This window comes from Pollicipes pollicipes, unplaced genomic scaffold (genome assembly GCF_011947565.3).
Source record: "Pollicipes pollicipes isolate AB1234 unplaced genomic scaffold, Ppol_2.1 Scaffold_4881;HRSCAF=5763_pilon_pilon_pilon, whole genome shotgun sequence".
NCBI classification, from domain to species: Eukaryota; Metazoa; Arthropoda; class Thecostraca; order Pollicipedomorpha; family Pollicipedidae; genus Pollicipes; species Pollicipes pollicipes.
In genome coordinates, this window is record NW_023596576.1 from 35,361,015 (window position 1) to 35,386,425 (window position 25,411).

Genomic DNA, 25,411 nt, shown 5'->3' on the forward strand with positions numbered 1-25,411 from the left:
GCTTTTATTTGCAGCGGTGCATTCAGTTTTACAGAAGCTGCACCACGGCCATAGCTCTTCTTATTGCTAAGATTATGAACGCGCAAGCTCGAAACTGGAAGCAAACAGCTCGCAACGAAATTGATGTGAAGTGAAAACTTTTTTAATGCTAGGAATCCATTTGGTACCAAATGGGAAATGCACGAAAACTCATGGAAACGGGAAAGAAACCCAATGCTTGTCGTCAGAAGGCCATAAAATAAGCGCTAGGTTTTGCTACGCAAATGTTTTTGTCCGATCATCATGCTCTCATTCGTCAGTTTCTTGCGACTTTGGTCTCATGGGACCGAATCATTAAGCGCCGCAAACATGAAGTAACGAAGAGGCACGTAGTGACCAAACAGAAACGCTTCCATGACCAAATTTACCGACTATTGTGATAGACCTGACAACCTGACAACCTGACAACGACATGTGTTAAGTCTGTCTTAGAAATGCCAGTGTGAAAATAACTATTGAACCAGTCCGTGTACGGTTTAACCCCCCACCCCCACCCCCCACCCCCCCCCCTACCCCACCCCACCCCCACCCCTCCCGCAGACCGCGGCGTGGGAGATGAACTGATGGGCCCCAGTCATGAAATTTGTTTAACCACCTTGCATGATTTTCCAAAGTATTATGAAATATAGTATGTAAATCATTCCCAACGCTTTCAAAACAGTTTGTATTGTTTGACCGGTGATATTTTATGCTTTTGTTTGAGGCCAAATACACCCCCTAAAAGGATACGGCCAATTTTCATCAATAGAAACATCCGGTCAAAGTTCAATCAAAGTGACATGATACCGTTTTGAATTATTTTCCACGTACGTTGCTGCGAGCTAACTTATCTGTTTCATGTGTGGAACCAAAGCCATTGTTTTGAGCTAAAGCCAGGTTTGACTACAAATACTGAGAAATGGAAGGCCCAGGAACGAGCCGATCCCCGGCCCACTGTTGGCGACGGCCAACGCCGCCCACTCGGTTATTGGCCAGCCGCGCCTGGCCTGATGGTGAGTGAGCTGACGTCGCGACAGTGAGCGACGGTCGTCATTTGTTGGCCACACTGTGTGCCCCCGCCTGAGTCGATGTGGTGACAATATCGCTGGGGCCGATGGCCGTAATGTGTTGCCCAAATTGTGCTTACTAGGCAATGGTGATACGGCAGCACGGTCATATAGACCGACAGCGTGCCCAGATGATGCCTTCGTTGGTTACCGCCTGCGTGCATCACTACAGGAGTGCGGCTACGAGGACCAGCGGTGGCTAATGATAGCCTGCGGCGTTTCAGTACGTTTGCAGTGTCGCGCTGAAGGGCCGAAGGCTTGGCCATTTGTTGCCCGCATTGTGTGTTGGCAGCCGCGTCGATACGGCAGCACATCTGTATTCGGCGCGGCGCTGGCCGCAAAATATCGGTCGGCGCCGCTTCCTGAATCCCTCATCGGAGGTGCGGACGCCCAGATATATATCAGGCGGCACAGCAATAACGTGCGGGGAAAGGGGCGGGGACCGGCCTGCGTGGGACACGGCCTCCCCCGGCCTGCCATCTGTCACCACCGCCGCCGCCAGCGCCGGCTGCTCTGCTCTGCGCCCCGCGCGCTCTGTTCCATCCAGGCTTCAGCATGCTGTTTTCAGTGCGCGCCGTTGTCTGTTTATTGCGCATTAATTATGTGCGTGCGTTCGCGGCGCAGCGCAAAGTGCCCTGTCGTTACGCTGTTAGCAGTGTGCCTGACTTTTCACCGTTGCGTCCACTGCATGTTTGCCAGTACTCATGCCATCTTATTTGCATTTGCATTTTCGTATTTGCACTTCCATTTGCATTTGCGTACAGTTGTCGTTGCCAGTCAATAACAAACCCCTCTTTAAACATTTAGCGAACATTACGGATATCAGGTGCGATCAAGCAGAACAAGAAATGTGGACCACTTTGTAAGATTAAGTTTGCTTTACAAATATTTGTACCGCAGTTTAGTAAGCCACGGCACATTTTGTTGAATAACAATGTTTTCATGGTAAGGATGCAAAGGAGCCTAGGCTTAGGCTCATTTTGCATTAAAGCTACGGATGATAACGGTGCACAAAGATTATCACAAATGCGAGGGAATGTTGTTTTTTGGATTCCTTTCGAAAACAGTTTGTATAGAAAGCCTGGAAACGGCAATGTGCAAGGACGGGCGTTTTCAACGTGCGTGAGGCGTCTGCATGCTCGAACCACTTCAAGGTTTCCGCCATCATACGCGAATCTCGAGACGCCATCCACAGCAGCCTCATCCCCAAACAAGTCCTCTTCCGGGACTTACAGTCACTGGCAGCCGGAATCTGTGTCCCAGCTCCACAGCCACCACTGAGGTCGGTTCCAGCCGCGTCGCCGCAGTAACAGGACACCGGGAAGCTGAGGCTATCCTGCAGTGTCGCTCGGAGTAGGGTCATGCTCGGAAAAAGGGGACTGCATAAATGAGATCACATAAGGCTGGACTTGAAGCGCAGTGCGCTCGTATGTGTTTCATGCACTCCTGTGCGGCTTGTTCACGGTCGCGTTATATTCGTGGTTTTATTTATATTACAACCATGGGTAATGCGATGCCTATGCATTATCAGATCTGGTGAAAGGTATATATATATATATATATATATATATATATATATATATATATATGGTAGACAGGACTTGCGCGCACCTTACATACGTGCTTAATGGTTTGCCTTTAGTAGCCCAGTATAAGAGAGGTAAACCTGTCCAGTGATTCTCGCTTCAGCTTCGCTTAACGTCCGCGTGACGTCACCGATGATGAGACTTCGATGCGCGGCGCGTGGACTAGACGCCGAACGAAATACTGAGAGGCAACCGGAATATTGAAGCATTCGTCCAGCTTATGCAGAAGCGGTCATGTTAGTGGTCTAACGTTTAACTTTAATAATTTGGGGATGCAGCTTATCCCAGCTCTAGCACCTCCGCCCCCGTGCAGGCACATGCATTTCCTACACCGATTGCATTTTTACGGTTTTGCTGAATATAAGCTCACAAAGCACATGCCCAAGCATGTCATTTGATTTTACCTGTTTGGGTAGCGGATATATGCACCTGCCAGTTATAATTTACTCGTTGTTGGTAAGAAGGGAGCCCGATGCTCAGACTGTATTTCACCAACAGTTCGCACGTGGATGTTTTTGCTTTTCACGCTGATTGCAATTTAACCGGTAGGCATATAAATTTGCAATTGGCACATACCATGCTCCCCTTTTCGTTGTATGCGTTCGGCTTCCTACTGATGTGCACCTACTCCTAACAAATGGTTCAATATCTGTACAAAGATGTCCGATGTCCCAGCCGACCATCTCTTCGGCAATTCTCGCGTAAAAGTTTCAGTTTCAAAGCGAATTTCAGTGTAATGGTTGACTGCATACGCTTGTAAAGCATATCATCATATTTGACGTTAAACGCTACTCAATCGGCTCGCTGTTCATCTGCGCCTGCCGCTAACAGTTGTGCATTATCAATACGTAGAGAGCCCGACGTTCCGTCAGTTATATGCCGTGTGATTCTAATGTGGACGTTTTCACTTTTCATCCCATTTCATATTAATGGTCAGCGCCATAATTTTGCAAAGCACGCCACCACACTCGCCATTAAATTCTGCGCAGTCGGATCGCTGGTCATATGACCTCCCTGTTACATTCTCTTCATTATCTTTACAAAGATTCCCGATGTTCCGACTGTCCCGCAGCGTCACACCCCGCGGCTAGCGGCCACGTTGCATTGAAGTCCCGGCACCAGTGACGTCACTGTCGTGTACAGTGCGGATGAAATCCCAACCTATAGCAAAGCCCATGTACGGCATCCCTCTGCTAGTGACGTATGTTTATATACCATTTGCTGGAGATTTTGGGTGACAAAATACATCAAGATAAACGTGAAAACGTAGCTCCAAATGCACAAACGTAGCTCCAAGTTCTAGATGACTCGGATTCACAGCAGGGCTACAAAGCGCTGCCCACCTAGACGGTAAAAAAATTCTGCAAATACAAAGACGTGCTGCACGCATTAATAATGTGTCTAGTGGTATAATTTGTCAACCTCCGAATTTTGCGAGGGAACAAAATCTTTCCAGAACCTTTGGCAAGTGGTGGACGAGCCAACGGCCAAATAGGCGACAGCATGGAAGCCAAGATAAATGAGGTCACGGAATGTTATGCACCAATACATCCCAGCTTGTAATTGCTTTGCCCAACGGTGAGGGAGAAGAGCGAGGGAGACCTCAACAAAGCAGTTAATCTCCACGTCGCTAATGTCCACATTTCAGAAAGTTCAGCGATTCAGCCCCAGTTAGCAACGCCACAATCACCACCATCAATGGTTTCACCTGCCTCTCTGCTATTTGCCCAAAAGGATCGGCATTTCGCAACCACCTCAAAATTCAACTAGTTCCATGGCGGAAAGGGTAGCCACCTAATTCGCAGAATATTAGTATTCTATCTAACGCGGTGGATACAGAGCGACATCTAGCGCCGTAACAGGGCGGAAGGAGCAGGACGGCACACTTCTGTGAATTTGATGCTCTAATATCATGATTTGGTTCGGCGGCGGCGGTACGGATGCATAAACAAAATGTTAAGTCTTTCCGCGTGCTTTAAGTCATTCAAGATTTGGTCGTGACTTCTGTAATAAAGTAGTCGACATCATGGCATAATCACGTATCTCTTTCCATACAGTTCCTTTCTGCTACACCGTCTCCCACTTCTTGCCTTTCACGTTCCACATCTCTCCACCTATCTTGTTTTTAATGCATATGCAAGCGTGTGAAAAAAACACGCACGCCTTTGTGTCTTAGTCGTGGTGTAAAAATATATCTCCCGCACTTTGGTGATGTAACAACCGCGAGAAAAACCCAACCATTTTACACTCACCCACCCTTCAGAGTTGCACACTAGTTGCTTTCGCCGTCCACCAAGTTTCGCTGCCATGTACCAAGTCTTTTTAAAAATCATCCATGCTATTCAGTTAACAGAATTCCGCGTTTGCCTGCCCCGGTCATGCGTGTTAGAGTCATGTCTACTGGGGAGGCAAATTTCCATGACTGAAGGGACATTTTTGTCGACTGGGAGTGAGCATAACCAAAAATGTCCTCAAAGATGGGGATGCCAAATTTTCTTCGAGCTCCCGACAACTTGGACCGAATTCCCACGGCATTGGCCAGTATCTGTTGTAAATATCTTAGCTCAGGTAGGTCATACCCTTGCGCCCCCGCCCCTAGCTACGTCTCCGCTACGCATCACATGTGCCGCCCGAGAAAATATGCTAAAATAATGCCTGATTACCAAACATTTGAGCATGTCATGACCCGTCAATGCGGTGGTGTCGTGAGTGGTGTGCCCTTGCGCGTGTTTCAGCACATTTGTTTTGGATGACTGTTTTCGTCCTCATGACCTACAAGCCGTCCACTTATCTACTGGCGATGGGAAATAAAAGCCTGGAGCAATTCGGAATTGCACGAATAGACGTCAACGTTAACTGCACCATCCCATTACAGGGCCTCTGAAATTTATGACTCTCTTTCTGGGAAAGGTCTTGGGTTCACCCCGAGCTCTAATTGCCTGATCATTTCTTAAAATTGTTTTATTTTCTCAGTAAACAATTAAAGAGCATTTCAAATTTCCAGTGTGGTGATCAGAGTGCTTCTGGGATGAAAACCAGTGCAATCATTTGAACACAACATTTGTATATTGATAAACACATGCGAGATGGTTGGTATATAAATCGGACACTGTAGCACTCCAAATTGGAGAACGTTTTAAATAAATCAAGGCATGACCTTAGCAAGTCCAATCATATTTCATAATCTGCTGCAGTTTAGGTTTCATCAAAAGACAACTGCGACTTCTCGAGATTCGTCCTTTGAATTAGGCCGGGGGTTGCACATCAAGAGTCAGTTGGGGTAATTTTGCGGATGATGGATGACGAGTAATGCCTGTTATTTCACTTGACGGCGGATAAATAACAACTGAGCATTACTTCTTTTACGCTAGGCATCAAAACATTGTCGAGGATGTGGATGGCTCCCTTACTGCCTCATTCCGGAATCAGCATTGGTAGGGCTTAGCATATCTGCTTACTGCAGGTCTGTAGGATATCTTGATATATATATATATATATATATATATATATATATAAGTATGAGTGTTAATTTTCAGTGGGCAGAGCTTGTAATTGCTCGTAATTTTCAAAGTATTCAATCCATGAGCTTGTGAAAAATATCCTGTAGGTGTGCTCCTGCTCACCAGTAGATGCAACTTTTAACCATGAAGGTAAACGATTGATGATGGTCTCAGTCTGGCCTCCTCTCACCGCATTCATACACACCGTTTTGCCACTATTTACCAGTTGCTAAACTTGGGCTAATGAACAAATATACCGTGCGCCTTGTGGATGTTTGTCTTGGTAACTCCTTAATTACATATTGAAACAATGATGCAAACCTCTTGTAAATTATGGTGCATATGTTGCACTTTTTTGTCAGTGATACCTTGTAGGAACAGTTTGTCAGGTTAATCTACTCTGAACTGATTTTGTGTTAATCGCCTGTATTCAACCTCACCAACCACACTGCTGCCTGGCCCTGTTGATAGATTAATGAGCGCCGTTGTTTTTCAAGTGTCTCATTTCCTTGTCTTGTTAATTTATTGGTTGCACTTTTGCCCAGTAAAACAACTTCCCGTTCATTCGTTGAATGAGCCCACATTTTTTTCTTAAAAATACCTCTGCAGTCTTGATTTCGTTGATTCGTATAATGATGTTTTCTTGAAGCTAACTTTAAGGAGTCTACTCCAAATTTGGCTTGATTTTGTTTCGTCTCTTTTGCGAAGGCTCTTGAAACTAGGTCCAGGCTGCGACATCTGTAGCGTTCACAGGAAGCCCGATTATGGCCGCTGCTATTGAGAACCACGCGGTCCCGTAGCCATTGGTGCTTTATCGGGGACTGCTGCAGTAGCCAGGCGGCTTGTAGAGGCAGCCGCGAAGCTCAGAGGTGGTCGGCACTGTGGTAGCGTCCATGGTCCGTGATGTGAAAGCGTTCGTGGTCTACTACGCGATAGCGTCCTTGTTCCATGATGCGATAGCGTCCTTGGTTCATGATGCGGTAGCGTCCGCGGTTTATGATGCGATAGTGTCCGAGGTCCATGATGCCATAGTGGCCGTGGTTCATGATGCGGTAGCGTCCGTGGTCCATGATGCCATAGTGGCCGTGGTCCATGATGCGATAGCGGCCGTGGTCCGTGATGCGATAGTGGCCGTGGTCCGTGATGCGATAGCAACCGTGGTCCATGATGCCATAGTGGCCGTGGTCCATGATGCCATAGTGGCCGCGGTCCATGATGCCATAGTGGCCGTGGTCCGTGATGCCATAGCGGCCGTGGTCCATGATGTGATAGCAGTTGTAACGCGCAATGCGGCAGCAGGCGTCTGCATTGCTGCTGCAGCGGGCGTGGGTTGTGCTGCAGCAGCGACGTCGTTGCGCTGCGGCAAAGAGCGAAGGCATCACTGTCGCAGCCGTTGCCGTTCCCACAGTCGACTTGTGTGTACCGGTGTTGTTTGCCACCTCAGGGGGCTGACCGTCATGTCGTCCCGTGGGACGGCTGAGCCAGCTGCGGTTGGCCGACCTTGCCAACGAGGCAGTGTCAGCACTGCTCACTGCGGGTGTTGATATGCCTAGAGATGGCGGCAGGCAGTGCTGGAGGTTACAGTCGCAGGTGATGGGAGACCGGGGCAGGCAAGCTGGGGTGCACGTCAATGACCGGCCTTTCGGTGCTGCAACGATGCCGTCACCACCGTTCTGCGGGTGGCGCATTCTGCGAGACGCGAACGCAGCGTTAAGCGGTTGCAACGTGGGCGTAACCGCGCAGACGGCTGGTTTGCGGCGCCGCTGGGTCCACGGCCAGGAGTGCTATTCAAGGCTCTATAATGACAATATTCGCGATATCTGGCCACCTGTCACGGACGCGAAACGTGTCACTGTGAATTGTGATTGAAACTTTAAGTTTTGATTCCCAGGGACTGTTTGGCATAACTATATGGGAGAAAATTCGCCACAACAGGAGCCTATCGTCCGAAAAGGCATGAGCTTATCGGTTGAATCGGTGATATTATCGTAACGCTTAAGAGGAACCATTGCTGAAACACAAGACGGTTTTGTTCCGTTGCACCTTCCTTACGCGGTCTCGCCATTGAAAGTCTGGGCAGCCGCCGACGATACAGAGGACCCACAGATATAGTTTTCAACAGACAAACAAAAAAACGCTTCCTACATCTGTCGTTGCGATCGGTGGGGAGGCATCGCATTTTGGACCCACGTGGAAAGCCTCTGTGCACACGACGCAAAAATAAATCGCCCAGGCTTCGCCACGGCATTTCAGAAACTATATCTGGAGACCAGTGTTCTTCGCACATTTTTTACCGGCAGCAGCCGTCCAGTGTGTGTTAATCAGTGTCTGCGCGGGAAAGTGAGAAACTACACTGCAAATGGCACGGTCCGAGTGTAAGAGCAAAATGAAACTGGATCATTAAATTCGGCTCAGTGCAAACCAAAGGACGTTGCAAGTAACTTCAAATGGAGTTCTAAACAAAGAGTAATTATCACGTCAGGTGTTGGTGAAAGAAAAGCAAGCGTCGCCTAGAGAAGATTGGACAAGCTGAAGAGAGAGAGAGAGAGAGAGAGAGAGAGAGAGAGATCAGAGAGAGAGAAAGAGAGTGAGAGAGACTGAAAGAAGAAGGGAGAGGGGGGAAAGAGAGAACGAGAGAGAGAGAGGAGTAGAGAAGAGAGAGAGAGAGAGAGAAAGAGAGAGAGAGAAAGAGAAGAGAAGAGGAGAGAGAGAGAGAAGAGATAGAGAAGACAGAAGAGTAAGAGAGAAAAGAGTAGAGAGAGAGAAGATAGGAGAGAAAAGAGAGAAGAGAGATAGAGAAGAGAGATAGGAGGAGAGAGAGAGTAGGAGATAGAGAGATAGAGAGAGAGAGAGAGAGGACTGCAACTGCTCATAGCGAGAGGTCAGCTTTTAAAGGCAAGGAAAACTGAAGTCTTCAAGAAATCTAAATTTGTATTACTTAAGTTTGCCCCTTTGAAACCTCGTGGGGCGGGGCTTTTTGAACAGGAATGTTTCTCCTGCGGTTTCATGCCTTTGAAATCAGCAACGGGTTTTAGTTAAAGTGGTTTTATGTTGCAGGCCTTGTCGTCATGTGCGCACCCATTTGACCGCTTAACTTAAAGCAAGTGTCTTAAAGTAACTTGTTGTGTCGTGTTCAATCAATGTTGTGCGAGGTACGATCACGTAATCAAAACAGGACGCATTTAGGAGCGTATTTACTCAACGGACAGTTGTGCTGTCTAGGGCAGTCTTTTCCCTTAAAAAGTACGCCAATAGTTTTTAATAAGCCTGTTTCATCACATCGGATGCTTGCTTCATTATCCTGAAATGCGAAACATTCGATTTAAATTGTCTCGCATTTTACGAAAGTAGACTGAAAAACGCCAAATTGCCCATGACTGCAATTTTGTGTGAACATTGTCACGCTGTGAGAAACAATAATCGCTGCTCGGCAACATCTCTGTTTGGGGACAAATGTTCGCCCGCCTCCTTCTTCGCCTGGTTTATGTTGCTGGTCATCTTGTGTGTCGATGTAAATGGCAAGAGAAGTTTCAAGACAACGCAGAAACAATTCAATTTGTCTGATGTAGCTTTCAGGCGTCTTGTGTCATCTTGTTTGTTCCTGTTCAGCGTTCTAACCTCGGCCGCCGCCCCCCACACCCGGGCCCGAGCAGCCAGAGCTGTAACGGGCGGCCCCCGTCGTTGCAGTGCCGACGGCGAGTACGTCATTACGACGCTGACGAAGGCCATCATCTATTACGACGGCCGGGTAGGTGTGGCATCCGCCGGCGATTTTCAAGTCGTACTGCGAGATAGACGTGCGCTACTTTCCGTTCGATCAGCAGCAGTGTTTCATGAAGTTTGGCAGCTGGACGTACGACGGCTTCCAGGTGAGTAAATGACGTCACACCTCACCTAAATCTGAGGGATGTGCTATTAAATATATATATATATATATATATATATATATATATATATATATATATATTCGCTCTCTATATATTCATATATGCATATCTACGTATATATATTTATATGAGGATATGTATGTGCGCATGAATGCTAGTACGTATCCAGAGTGGTGCCTTGGGGGACCACAGGGCCGTTTTCTGCAGAAGGAAATGCTTATAAAACTGGCCGTTTACTGTATGCTGGCTCACCTGCTTCGTCTGTTGGTGAGATGATGCCGAGCCGGAGCCACTGTGCGTCGCGTCTGATTGGGTCTCGAGGCCAGGTTACTGTGCGTCTGTTGGTGAGGTGGCGCCGAGCCGCAGTCACTGTGCGTCACGCCTGACCGGTTCTCAAAGCCGGGTACTGTGCGCGCTGGTAGTATACAGCCTGGGTTACTTCACGTCATGCTTGAAGTGACGCCGAGCCCGTAAAGCGCCGCTAGCACCGGCCCCGGGACAGCGCGCCATTTGGATCACGGCTGCCGACAGGCTGCCACCCTTGGCGATGTGACGGCAAAACTAACGCGCCAACATGCGGAAATCACGGCCATCTCTCCCGGCGCCGCCGTGACGACGTGTTGCGACCCCACCAGATTTGGGCTCCAGTGATAGACGATGTTCATCTCAATTTGTCCAGAAGCCTACACGGAAAGACCTGTCCCCAATTTCTCCAGAGCTCGGAACTCAGGGTAATCAACACGGCTCTCCGTGCACCGACTGTTTTGCCAAAGTTGGCGGAAAAAATCGGATGAATTATGAGATTGTTTACTCAGAGTCTCTGCTTACGTGCCACCAGCAAACAGGTTGGCACGCTGAAGGAGATGCCGGCTGGCAAGATAATGCTTCTGTTATTAGGAGGCTTCGCCGTCTTCCCGGGTTTGAGGGCATTTGGCAAAAGACGGCCTTGTGGCGTTGAGGATCGTGATGTGAAATCCTGGAAGCCTTATGAAATAAAATTCAACGATTTGTACCGCTAACACCTTTTATTGTCATGATATCGCATATGGAGCTAAAGGGAGGTAGGAAACTATGGGTGTTGACCACTGTCTTATGCCTCTGCCAATATCAATATTGTATGACTTTCATGCTAGATTTTGTTGATTTAGACCGTGCTAGGAAGTGAGGGACTTAGCTGATGATACCCAGGTTTCCACTTTTCACCATAAATTTTCTTTTGAGCCCAAAAATACCACTACAAATTAAACTGTCAAGGGAGCATGTTTGTGTCATGAAATATCAATGTCGTGGTTATAATTGTGGAAAAAACGAACTAGAACGTGTGGTTTGGTGACATTACTATCACAGTTTGCAGACGTCTGATGAGTTGGAGTGGTAATAAGGTGACATTAATATTTCATGACACGGAACATTTCGCTTTGAAAGATTAATGTTTGGTGGTATTTTTTACCTAAACGGAAAATTGATAGCTTTATGTGTGCTGCAGGCTGCAATGTTATCGTATATTCCCTTCAGAGAGTGACAAGACAACTGAAATTCAAGCTCTTTGTGGGTTTGCACACTTAGGCAGTGTCGTGAAAGTTAAAATTTGGGCACCAATAGTTAGGCCTCTCATTTCCCAACACGGTCTAAATTACCAGAATCTATGTGAAAGTCATACAAGATTGATATCAGTACATGCATAAGATAATGGTGTACATCTCTAGCGTCTTTTTGCTCTTTGTACAATCTCATGACAATAAAAAGCGTTTTATCTCATACCTGTAAACCGGCCTGCTCTTTAGTTCTGTGATGAGAGAGATGGCCAGCAATATCAAAATTTGTTGGATGTTTTGTACTCAAATGTTTACTTGAGAATTCAGGTCGAATTATAAATCCTCGACTCTATTAACTATGCACAAACTCAACGGCCAGCTGATAATGAACTGGATTACAAAATGCTACATTCGGTACGGTCTCAACCCTGTTACAGCTCCTCGGAGTGCGAAAAGATAAAATGTCAAGATACTTCAAGATGCTCGTTGGAGTTATTCATTATCCTCAAAACACATAATATGTAGAGGCTTTTTCAGTGTAGTTTTAGATTTGTTTTGTCCAATTTACTGTTGCCTTCTGAGCTCCACTACCTATGCCAAAAGTACGATAAACCATTTTCCTATTCAAATGAAGCAGCTGCAATACCAACGACATACCAGCACCCAGTCAGTGTTGTATGTCACTGACATCATATCAGAAGTTATAAGCATTGATACTGCCCATCCTTGAAGGGCATTCCTTCTTATTCTTAGATGTTCTTCGCTCCATCCTCCCACTTGCTAAAATGCACCTCTATCACCCCACAAATGGATGCAACGGGCTGCAGGTGTGGAAAGACACCTAGTTTGTACAGCGAGGGTTGTGTGCCTTCGTTGTATAAACTGGAAAAAAAAATAATTTAAGAAATCACATCACATCTCCACCTTGATTCATCTCCACAGCATCTCCACAGCAAATGTGCAGGTTCTCAGTCATGGCGCAAACGTGCATGCAAGAACATCCTCAATATATGCACAATCAAGCTGGAAAACGCTTTCTGTAGAATGAGTAGCTATCTCAATGTCTTGGCCCATCATTATGCCTCTGACTACGTCCGACCTGCAGAACAACTTTTTGTCATTTTCGCCCAAAACGGGAGCAAGAAACACCGGCGTAAAGATATTTTTATGGAAGGTGATCGTTTGCCCCCCTATAGCCTCGCCGAGTGGCACGTTTTGTAAATGTCACGATCCTCCGTACTGAGTCCGACGAGCGGCTGAGTCGGTCAGAGAGCCCGCAGGGGTGGGGGAAAAGGCCGGCTGATGGAGCGCCGGACACCCGCTGACTGAGCACCACTATTTCAGATTGACCTGCGTCACATCCATCAATCGGCCGACTCGAACTTCGTGGAACTGGGCATTGACCTGAAGGAGTACTACCCGAGCGTGGAGTGGGACATTCTGCGCGCGCCCGCCACGCGACACGAGAAATTCTACCCCTGCTGCGTGGAGCCGTACCCAGGTGTGTGGCGGCCGCTTCAGCCGGCTCGGCTCGATTACCCGCTGCTGAGACATCCTCCGGGGGAGGATCGTCAGCCCTAATCGGATCAGAGCTGGTGAAATTCGACACTTTCTGCTGCTGACAATTTCGGACGTCCAGAGAGACAGGAAGGGTGAACGAATGAAAGCCAGGCGTAGAGAAAGGATTAGAGAGGTAGAGCATGCAGTATAAACAGCAGGCCCTGTCGGTAAATGAGAGGCTGGGAGCGAGGGTCAGGCGAGCTAGGGGAAGGAGTGGGACAGACGGACACGGCACGCTTTATTTATAGCACTTCTCTGCATTTAAGAGCATTAGTTCAGATGTAATGAGTAAACAAGTGATGCGCACGACCGAACGCAGGATGAAGAGCTGAGACCGAATCTGAGTTCGTCTCGTTTGCCTACTGTTAGCTTCGTGAATTTCTTTAATGATTGGCTGGGGTTATGGGAGGAGAGCTCACGTTGTGCAGTGCTTGTTGTGGAAACCCTGACTCTTGCCATCCGATCGTGTGATTCCTGGTCAAAAACAAAATTCAGAGGCGAAAATTTAGCGTGCCGCAATGATCGCCACGGCCCGTCCTGCCCCCGACGTCACTTGACCTTTAATGCGGCCGCTTTTACCGGCCGCAGGCCATATCTGTCAACGGCGAATTGTGGCAGAATTATGCACTGCTCTGTCTATACGAAAACTGACGAAACTGAGCTACTTATGCTGACCTGATTGCAATACATAAGCCGTTGCATTTGACGCGTAAATGTGAATTCACCTGCGATTCGCACGTGCCATTCTGTATAGCGATTGTTTAACGCATGTGTCTACGGAGCTTAACACATAACTTGTGCGTCTGGGGTCGGAGACATCGAACGTTTTTCCCAGTCTTGCATCTTGTGGCTTAGTTACAGATCATTTGTTTTTTAATCTTCGCAGATGTCTACATGATGCATTTTTTGGCAAAAATACTGTTTTCAATTTCTGACACATGCCAAGCAACATTTAAGGAAATTTCCTTGCGCGAAATGGGGCGAGCTAAGCGATCGCATTTTCCAAAGTTGTCAGTTGTCATACAGCTGGTCCCAAGCCTAAGCTGGTTGAGCCAGTAGATATACACACGAGTAAATAGAAGCCTGGGGATAGTCTGTCTTTTCAAAAGGAGCTATAGGTGTAAACTTTTTGCTTTCACGGCGTTGACTGCACACACCATAAACACTGGCTTGGCGCAGTATCGTGCGCATTCTAAGACAGTTGGCCTGCACAACATGGCACGGCTATCTGGAGAGGTTTATCGTTGACTTGCTGGGCACCTCTGTGAGTTAAGCGACTGCCTGCCTCCCGGTCGGAGGCACTCAGCCAGCCGCTTCCGGACGGCTGATTGATGGAGATAATGCACTCGTGCGCCCATGAAGAATGGGCCACAGCCTGTTCAAAAGCTGACGAAACCGAAGCCGAGTTTTCAGATCGCGTGGCAAGGCTCAAACATGCTGTTGTATTTTGTGCGCTGGAAATAAGTCACGTAGTCCGTCATAGAATAGAAAGCGCGCTATTTGTGAGATGTATCTGGCAACGAGGGATAGCTTTGACAACGTGTGTTCAGATCATGGTTTATGCTGACGCAGCTAGTCGGATGTTTCGCTAGCACGGTCACCGACATTCAGCCCCATGTGAAGATGATGCGTTTCTAGCACTACCAATACAGCAATGCCCTTGCAGTGACGGGCTGCGTTACCAACTGATGGCGTTTGAAAGCAACCCCTTACGCTCTCTCTACGCACTTCTCAAGCTGGAGATTAATGATAATTTTCGTTCCTTAAGTCCTTGCGAGGTCTTTATTTTTTACACTCGACATGGCTAATTTTTGCATGTGAGGTCCAAGCCATCGATCGTTTTACCCCAGTATTGCATCTAACTTCGTTATAGAATGTATGCTTGCTCGTCTTCGCAGATGTCCACGCAATGCATTTTTGAGCAAAAATGCTGTCCTGAATGGCTGACACATTATACACATTGTATCGGTAACACACCTCGTGCGAAATAAGGCGAGTTAGGCGATTACGAATGCGGAAGTTGTCAGTTGTCACACATTTGTCAAAATTCAACTAGTGTAGCCAGACAGCCTTAACAACAGATAACCATTGGTTATACCGATGCGCGTGGAACTCCCATGTCAATTTCACAGACGAAATCACTGATTTAGCATTAGTCATATTACATAACCCGTAGTGCTAAAGAAGTGGCAGGCTAAGTATGTGGTCAGGCTTGCCATTTTGAATCGCCGACATCGATGAAGTTGCAACAGTGCACAGTTTCGGTAATTGTGACCGTTTGCAAAAAAAAAAAACGCGAGTGGTTTGCTGGCGTGGTTGGCCAGCATGAACAGGACTGTTCGTTGGCACAGTTGCTGTTTCTCAGTCCCCTTCGGTATCGACCACAGCATTTTCAATTTGAAACCTATTTCGACAATTTGTGGCCTCGGTTTTGTTCATTTCGATTACTGGCGCACTTATACGTCATTCAAGGTCGATATTTGCTAGCAACCTCGGACCTGTACATTTGGCAACACCATGCAGCTTGTTTCACGTTCTTATCTGTGCTGGTTATTGAGATCGGACAACACCTCCTAAAAAACGCACTAAACGGAGTTAAAGGTCATATACATATACGTATATGAATAACCTATGATCCATAGTTTGCGTGCAGTAACGCGTGCTCTTCCAAGGGCATCTACCTACTTGTTTGCCAGCACTTGTGTCTGTTTCCTCCCACGCTAATATTGATAAGTTGTGTGCGGCTGCGACGCCATGCCGTCGAAATTCGGACACGGTTTTGTCCCATGTTTTCAGCCGTTTTGTTATTAATCATTTTACTTGCCATTTTGCCATTAACACTTGCCACTTATCAAATAGGTGAGGTAAAATTATAGCGATGCCACAATATTGCAGGAAGAAGCAGCCAGATCAAGCAGTGCACGAAAGCGCCTAAAAATATGTGCATACATCCCACGTTTAACGCGGGATCGGGTGGGCTCAAATTGATGACTCCTCCCCGAAAATTTTTTCCAGAATGTTTTCAGAACGGCGCGGCGCGGCCGCGCCAACTTTTGCATAGCTGTAGACAATTGAATAGCGGATCGTTGGGTATGACAAATGTAGATGTACCTTGTGAGGTCACTGACTTACGACAGGTCCGAGACAGCCCATGAATTTAGCGAAGTCAAGTTCTAGGAAGTCGTTCATTCTGATGCAACAATGGAGTGTTGGACGATGCCATACATCTCTGAGATAATTTGTTAGACATCACAAAGACTGAACGAACAAACTCCATTGACTTATGATCAGGTATGAAGGTAAAAACCACCCTGTTTTATTGCTATAGGGCTTGCTGTATGGGATAGTTTCTGGTGCTCATATCGAATTTACTGATAATAGGAACCGCCTTTGGACTTATAAAAGGTCATTATAAGTCAATGTCCTAAAATGATCCCGGTTAACATTTTGCTTTCAGGAACATCCTGCCTAGCGTAATCTTTGACGGTTATTCAAATGCAAAACTCAAAGCAGTCTCGTACGAATTTGGTCACCATGACCTTCAGAAGGTCAAAAAAGGTCACTGTCCTTCAATGAGTGTGTAGCCTTTTCTTTGGAAAAGTATCTAGTTTCAAGGGGCACTTCGGAGAACAATCTAGAGTTTGACCTTGTTTGTTCTTATCTGAACCGAAGGACCCGAAGGTCATGACCTAGTAGCCTCAAACTTTGACCTTTGACCAAAACTTATTCCACGCACAGATCAACGCACCCTGTGAATTTGGTGTGTCCAGATCTCTTAGTTCCTGAGATCTCAGTGGAGCCAAATTGACCCCCACCCGAACGAAGGGTATTCAACCAACCACCCAGGCGCGCGACCAACCGGGCATGCAGAATGATGTATTCGAAATCCATGAAGAACTGAAGAGCAAAAGGAGCATCCACCAACATCTCTATAAGGGAGCATTTTTTTAAAAAAATTTGATCCGAACCCTTTGAATGGATGGATTTATGGGATCAGCGCTCACGCTAAGCAGTGTTTGTTGTAAGAGCCCTGACCCCCACCACCCGATCGCGCAATTCCAGGCAACGGCAGAATTTAGTGGCGAAAGCTTAACGTACCGCAATCCTCGACACGGTCCGTCCTGCCCTATGACGTCAACTGACCTTCAGCGTGACCGCTGCCACCGGCCGCAGGCCATACCTGTCAAGGGCAAATAGCGAGCGCCCTAAAGCGACTCGAACCCACCCTGCCACGGGTGGGTGGAGCGGAAGACAGGCGCTCTAGCTAACTGAGCCAACGGGACGGACTTGACGTTGACGTTGACGTTGACAACTTGACTTGACTTGACTATTAATATGTGCCATAGATTTTGTAAGAGGAGCACGTGCCTCCGGGGTTTATATGTGTGTATGCCCCTGTGTATGCGCACAAGTGATGGACGTTCGCCACTTGCAGTTCATAAGGCTAAAATCGTGCCTCCACCGCCAAGGCAGCCGCGGGAAAACAACTGCACGTACTCACCACTTGCAGTGAGCGAAGATAAGTTCTATTTAGCAATTGCTGAGTTTTCACAAAACATTTTTAGAGCACCTTCAAAGCCATGCAGTGTATACTGATAACAATGGAATGTAAAGGTAAAGGCGTGGTAAAGATTTGCGGATCTTGAGGCAAACATCAGATATGATGGGGAAAGCTCACCTGTATTGGTATTATTTGAAGTGCGGAAGATCGTTCTTGACAGCAAAATTTCACTATTAAAAAAATGTGTTCCTTGTTACGTAATCGTTTGATTACATCACGAACGTCTTTATGACGCCAGAGAACTATCAGACTGGCGGTCAGAATTGCCACTATAGTGAACGGGCTGAGTCTCTTGTAATACTTCAACTCGCCGTAAGGTCGCTTGTTATTTATGCATGTGAGCTGAACTTGCAATCATTATCTGCGCATGTGTTGGCCATTTCTCGTGGCGGCCTTGTACATTTGTCTGCGATGATACTTTTTACTTGCGTTTGCGTGATTGGTATCGGCGCGTTTCTTATCTTCTCTATTGCCAGCTTCATTTCCGTCACAGCTAGCAGAACCGCCCAAATGCCTGTATTATGCACCAGCGACTAGTACTGACGTCCAGCCAGACATTATTGAGTCAATGGTTACCTTTGTCCTTGACCTGGGACACAATATGACTAATGAGGAGGCAGATTTCTTGGGACGTTTCTAGGCCGTTACACATTTCTTGGTGACTTGAAATTAGGCTTGAGTGACTTGAAATGATGGATGAAGATTAGTTATATGAAATTAACGGTTTGCACAAATTCGCGTACGCCAAGCCTCACAAACGAGAGGACATGAAGTCCGAAAAGATCATTGCTGTAAACTGCAGGAAATTATCTTGAAATGGCTGTCCCAGTTCAAAACCCCATATAAATCTGGAACAGGCTCGTTAGCGGAACGAGCTTAGCCTAGTATGGCATGCAAATGAAGCGTTTAAAATTGAAACGACGGTCTGTACTCGGTTATCGGTCGGCCATAAGCGCCCCCGTTTTTGCAAGCCGGAAATTTCAAGCCAGTCATGTCGCCGCCGCTGTGTATTTGACTATCTTATCGCTGCCGCAATGCTTCGGTTCCGCACAGTTCCAGTCTGACCACAATAAACAGCTTGTCGAATGCTCGCTGCTGCGACATCCCTGACAGCGCCAAGTAGCGCTGCGTAAGCTATCTACACATATAGTCCAACGATCGTCCTCGATCTGCGATCCTACATTTTGTGCGTTTCCTTTCGGGATGTATACTTGATTATGCCAAAGATCATCGGCGCCCCCTGGTGATCGGATGAATGCGACGTGCCCTGGTGAGGGTTTATCTGCCCCCGGTATTTCATAAATCGAGGGAAGTAAATAGCACAAATTTACAGAGGAGATGGGCATTCATGAACTCACCTGTGACCAATTGTGAGGTCCCTAGGTTATAACGTTCAGGTGAAATAAGGCCAAACTCCGGATTGGTGCCTGCAATGTCCTCGGGCCTTCTCATGCAACCACCTTTAAAGGGAATATTCTACATTTGAAGAGACTGAACCAACTGTGAAATAGGATGAAATATTCACTTATAATTGGTGGTATACTTTTAAGTGGACGAGACTGCTCCAGACAATACATTTTCTCTAATTAGTAAATGTGCCTCTCGTTACGTCATTGCTTGATTGCGTCATCATCCACTGCACAAGACTTATTGAGAGCCAAGTGGCAGCCGGTGTGTCTAGAAATTGTGCTCACGCACGCCATGAGCGACTCGACTGTTATATCTTCCTTGGCCTTGATCGGCGTGTGGACAATGGAATAATAGAATTTAGATGATATTATTATGACATCATGCATTCCAAGGTGACCTAAAAATGTTCTCCTACAGTTACTCTCCCACATCCTTGCGGCCTTAAAGCTCAGTAGCCAGAGAGGTTTAGGTTTTAAGAAGTGTATGACCGCGAACTACATCGAAAGGTTTTCAATGTGGATATTTCAGTTCAGAACCCCATACAAATGTGGAGCACTCCCTTCAACCTAGATACCTCTTCTAAGCAAAAGATCACTGGTCTTCATGCCATCTTATTGCTTTATTTGACATTCAGAAGGTCATGTATAGCAAAAACCTCTGAGATTGTGTTCATATTTGAATTCAAATATGCGTGAAATACTACGTGGGACGTTTTGTTCCTAACTTTCACTGGGAGATTTTACATTGGTGGCCTCAATTGACCTTAACGAGGCTTAAATAAGATGTCTGCTGATGTCCCGGCGGCACCGAAATGAGCGTCAAAAACTACCCCCGAAACCAAGGTCCCCAACTTAAGTGCGATTGGGCTTAAACTCGTGCTCGTAACTTCAGTCTCTTTACCTGGCGCAAGGTTGATGGGATTAGTCGTAATCCTAAATGAATTGTCTAATTGTCTAAAAAACCATCTTGAATGCGACTGGCTTCCTTACTACACTCCGTGGTCCCATCGCACAGAACGCTTCCCTAGAAATCACGCTGGCCCGTCTTTGACCCGCCATAGATTAGCGACCATACAGGGCACAGCTGTGTTTTTGATACCAAAAGAGTCGTTGATGCCACTGAGCCGCTGACGTGATCCATTCTGGTATGCTACAGCTAAAAGCCGCTGACGTGATTCGTTCCGGCATGCCTCAGCTAAAAGCCGCTGACGTGATCCGTTCCGGCATGCCTCAGCTAAAAGCCTCTGACGTGATCCGTTTCGACATGCCTCAGCTAAAAGCCGCTGACGTGATTCGTTCCGGCATGCCTCAGCTAAAAGCCGCTGACGTGATTCATTCCGGCGTGCCTCAGCTAAAAGCCGCTGACGTGATCCATTCTGGTATGCTCCAGCTAAAAGCCGCTGACGTGATTCGTTCCGGCATGCCTCAGCTAAAAGCCGCTGGCGTGATCCGGTCCGACATGCCTCAGCTAAAAGCCGCTGACGTGATTCGTTCCGGTGTACCCCAGCTAAAAGCCGCTGAGGTGATCCACCTGGATCTCAAACTGCCACACCATGTGAGGAATTAAGCCTGCAGAGCATACTAAAGGCTTCACGAGGATTACTTCAAAATAACTGGAGCTATTCCGAAACATAATCCCGTGAAGGTAGCAACTGATTTCAGTTTCTCCCGCCCTTGCCAGGGTCAAACGATCTCACGCTTAAAACGCCCGCTGGTCCGTTCTGTCGCCTTATGCAAATGAGCGCCTGCGAGCGTATCTTGAGGCGGAAGAGTACGCAGATGAATTCCTGACGCTTCAGTTTGCAAGCACCGCCCGCTCTCCGCGACGGAGTGCAGTGCTCTTCTGCCGACGATGGAGCTATCGGAGATTTGTTACGGCTGCTATGGGGTAACTTGGGCTGGAGGGCCGCCGGCTGATGAGACAGCCGAGATAAGGGCTGCCGCCGGCCGGGCCTGTCCTGCGGGCACGAGTGCGATGACGCCTCAGGCGCCGTCGCGAAAGGCCGCTGGTTACAGCGCTGTAGAACGGCGTCGGGTAGATTATCAGTCTCTGGATCTGGATTGGCAGGCACGCATGGCAGGCAGCGTTGGACCGTAGCTTTATCTCAACGCTCCGGGACGGCTGCTCCCGCCGCGTGATGGTTTCACACCCCATTCTTTTGTACAAAATTCAATCTCGCTCTCCCACAGAGCGTCTCATTCCGTAGCTCTGAACCTGGGGCCACTTGTACTTGAAGCGTGGGTGGAGGGTCACCACACAAATATCTCCGAGCATGCACCTCCATAGATTCGCCCTCGGGTAATGATGTACCGATTTCCGGATGCATTTTTGGAATTCGTACTTCATGTCCGTAGTTTGGTGCTGAGACAACTTGCGCCAAATTCAATCGAGGTCACATCTGCATCAGTCGTGCACTCCAGACGCTCGCGGGCAGCTGTCTGTCGCCAGGAGCACGTCCGACCGGGGTCGATCGTGTCAGCCCTATGTTATGAGGTGACCGGGGTTTAGATTTGGCAGGCCGGAACAGCTTCGGCGGATACAAATCACGTCTGGCTGTGTTATGGATCGAGCGATGCAGCATTGGATTCAAACGGGAGCCGGCCATTTATTATGTGGTTTGCATCATCCATGGAACATTTTTCCTATTCTAAGCAGTGACCACATCAGAAAAGCTACGCCATAAATAAGGCTCCCGGAAATGCTGGCGCCCATTGCCATATAGCATGAAAAAATTGCATGCTGTACACGGTTAGGCACGTGGATCAGTTGGAGCGCGCACGAATTGGATCAACGGAGCATGTAGTGTTCGGACCACGCACAGCCAGCGACTGCGTCAGACAGCGAGGCAAAAGACACGATTAGGCACTATGATGTGGCCTGCTACAGACCAAGAGAGTGGATGACGCTATAAAGTGCAAGGTCACTTAAAACTGGCCAGATGGCTAAATGGCTGCTCCCTTCAGTCGTTTTAGTTGCAGAATGATGGGGTGCGATACATAATAGTAAATGTCAAGGCATCGGCGTTAGCACTGGACACGGAAGCATATTCATATTTAACACATTTTGGCCCCCTGTAGACGGAACAGCTTATCGTTGGATACCATCTAAGGTTGTTGCTCACAAAGGCGGTACTTTACTGAGATCACTGCGTGATGTTGGGCATACTTAGTACTACAGATGTGTGTAAACGGTATGGCACAGCTAACAAGTGACGTAAGTATGTCAGGAAGAAGACTTACTTTGGCGTGTGAATATGTGACGGGGACTAGGACTTCCTTGGAGCAAATGAGACAAAAGCATTGAAGGCGTTTGGATGATGCATTCCGCTAGTCTGGTCCCTCTTGGATGCTCCACATCTACGTCACCAACGAAACAGTCCTGCCGACTGTTCGCGCAAGGACTCATCGTCGTAGGCCTGAGAAATGTCGATGTCATTGCCATATGTTTGGGCCGGATGCGTCTCCGAAGCCGTTAAAGCCCCAGTTAGACAGCCGCATGGAACATGTACCGCATATTGATCAGCCGGGCGATTACCGACACTTGTTGGCGGCGGCACTCAATAGCACTCAGCAGCACTCAGCAGATTGCCAGCGGCACTCCGTGGATGTGTGCCCGCCGATAAACTCCCTCACTTACACCGTATACGTCTTTTTCAGATATCTACTTCAACGTGACGTTGCGCAGGAAGACGTTGTTCTACACTGTGAACCTCATCATCCCGTGCGTGGGCCTCTCGTACCTGTCGGTGCTCGTGTTCTACCTGCCGGCCGATTCCGGCGAGAAGGTGGCCCTCTGCATTACCATCCTGCTCTCGCAGACCATGTTTTTCTTGCTCATCTCGGAGATCATTCCGTCGACGTCGCTGGCGGTGCCGCTGCTCGGCAAGTACCTGCTGTTCACTATGATCCTGGTCACCATATCCGTCATCTCCACCATCGTCATCCTCAACATCCACTACCGCAAGCCGTCCACGCACAAGATGGCGCCTTGGGTGCGCAGCTTTTTCATCCACGAGCTGCCGCGGTTCATCCTGATGCGCATGCCGGAGCGCGACGCGCCGGCGTCGGCTCCATTCGAGCCCAGTGCCAGCGCCCCCCTCGGCGCGTTCCAGCCTGTGCACGCCGAGATGGATGAGAGCGCCCGGCTCCAGGCTCTGAACTTCTTCGGTGACGAGCGGCGCTACCCGTTCGAGATCGAACGCGCCATACAGAACGTCAAGTTCGTGCACCACTGCTGGAAGGTGCAGGACCAGTTTGACGAGGTGAGTGCCGGGGTAGGATGGGTGTCTCAGCGGGTGTTTGTGCGGAGGTCGGCAACGTGTCGACTTTGCGCACATAAACATTTGCAGAACCAGTTGACGTTGTTGCCATACCGTCCGCAATGCTTTTGTATTTGCTCAGTGGAGCCTTGCATGGGTCGAAGATATGCAACATCAAGTAGCCAAACTTGAAGCGACACCATACGCATTGTATTTTCTTGAGATGGCGGAGATTTCCGAGAACCATTGCGATCAGCTTTGGTTCGGAGTCACAGGATCGGCCTGCTAAGTAAATGGTTGTGAGTTTGTGACCATGTGTCAGGTCGTCCGAAAATTGTGTCGAAGGACCCGCCGGATTTATGAGGACTTTTATGGTAGGCCATTTCGCATCGACTTTATTTATTTGATATTTCACTGAGATGAATGGAGGCTATAGATTAGGTAACTTTTGCCAGTGCGGCGTTGTGCTGTGGCAGGACGACCGAGTGAAGCTACTGCAGGGTTATGTACCTCCTGCTCATGGTATACTCACGACCACGTGATACTCACGGATTGGCGCTCCTAAATGCACGCAGTTGCATTTCCATTTCTTCTGACCCATCCGCACATCTACCAAACGCTCAGTATTTGATCTGGGATAAGCTGGAGCGATTTACAGCTTTCCATCCGGTACTGAAACTTCCCTGAACTGCGCTGTATGCTGTCAGCGCCGGCGCGCTGCGGTAATCATCTCCCGCAGCGGCGCCCCTCTCTGGCCGTCCGCCGTTTTGGCGAGCGGCGGCCGGCGCGGCACCAGTTGAGCGCGCCTGGGCGTCTTGTCGGCCGCGCTCCGTCTGTTTTCGGCGCGGTCCGCCCCGTTCCGCCCCGCGGCGCCGCGACCGGGCAGCTTTTGTTGCCGGCCGGCTGACTCGGCTGTGCTGGGAGCGATCTAGCGAGAGCTGGGCCTCTGGTCTGGCCGGGGCCGGTTCGCTCGCCTCGCTGTTTTCGTCGCGTCTCATTTGAAGACGTGGCCGGCTCGGTAAACAGCGGCTCGCGCGGGAGGGACTCGGGCCCACGGCGGCCGACCGGCGAGCCGCGCGAGCCGCGAGCCGCCCGTTCGTTCGCGGCTCGCTCGTTCGAAGCGAGCCGGCGCCGGCAGTTGGCCGGCCGGCGTCGGCGGGCGTGCAACAGACGCCACCCTATTGATCGCGTCGCCCGTCTGATTGCAGGAGGACCAGGACTGGGCGTTCATCGCCATGGTGATCGACAGGGTGCTGCTGCTGCTGTTCGGCGTCGTCTCGCTGCTCGGCACGTTCGTCATCCTGTGCGAGTCGCCGTTCCTGTACGACACCACCCAGGCAATCGACGTGCAGCTGTCGGAGGTGGCGCACCAGATGGCCGTCTTCGCCGGTGACGTGTGAGCCGCGCCGCGTGACGTCGTCGACGCCGACGGGCGCCGGCGCGCGTCCTCGCGGCTGATGGACGACAGTGGCGGCGGCGGGCGGCTGGACACGGCCGAGCGGCGCCACGGACACCGGCGACATTGTCATCAAGGCGGGCCGAGCGCGCCGGGGGACACCCGCGTCGTCATCAAGGCGGACCGGGACGGCTGGAGCACAGCCGGCGTCATCAAGGCGCCGCGTCGCGGCCGACTGGGCGCGACCACACGCTCACTGCCCGACCTCAGGGCGCCACCACTGAAGCCGCAGGCCGGGCCCGGACGGAGATGGATGTGTTGTGGAAGCTGCTGTCTGAGAAGCTGTGTTTCAAACCGGCCAGCGCATTATCGCATTGCTTTAGGGCGCCGCAACTGTGTGCATTACCTTACATGAGGCCCCAATTAAATCTAACTATGCCATTTAATAGCAGTTGAAATGAGATGGTATATTTCACCCTTTTCTTCCGGAAAGACTTTGATTAAGCAAATTAATTCCCCCCGATGCTAGATTTAGGACTGAAAACGCTAGGGGCTCCGAGTCTCAGTAGAAATTAACTTACCTACCCGAAACTCTGGCGAGATATTCAAATTTTACCCGGTTGTAGTTTCATT

At 48.8% G+C, this 25,411-nt stretch overlaps 1 protein-coding gene across 1 annotated transcript in view; it reads left to right on the forward strand.

The window, feature by feature from the left end:
* Positions 1 to 25,411, forward strand: part of LOC119100304 (uncharacterized) — a gene marked incomplete at its 5' end in the record, with an annotated part of 121,517 nt that overhangs the window by 69,565 nt on the left and 26,541 nt on the right. The window contains 6 exon segments of the mRNA XM_037223410.1: positions 9,859 to 9,922; positions 9,924 to 10,040; positions 12,938 to 13,094; positions 22,781 to 23,385; positions 24,591 to 24,771; positions 24,916 to 25,070. Coding sequence (XP_037079305.1) covers positions 9,859 to 9,922; positions 9,924 to 10,040; positions 12,938 to 13,094; positions 22,781 to 23,385; positions 24,591 to 24,771; positions 24,916 to 25,070 — 1,279 coding nt within the window.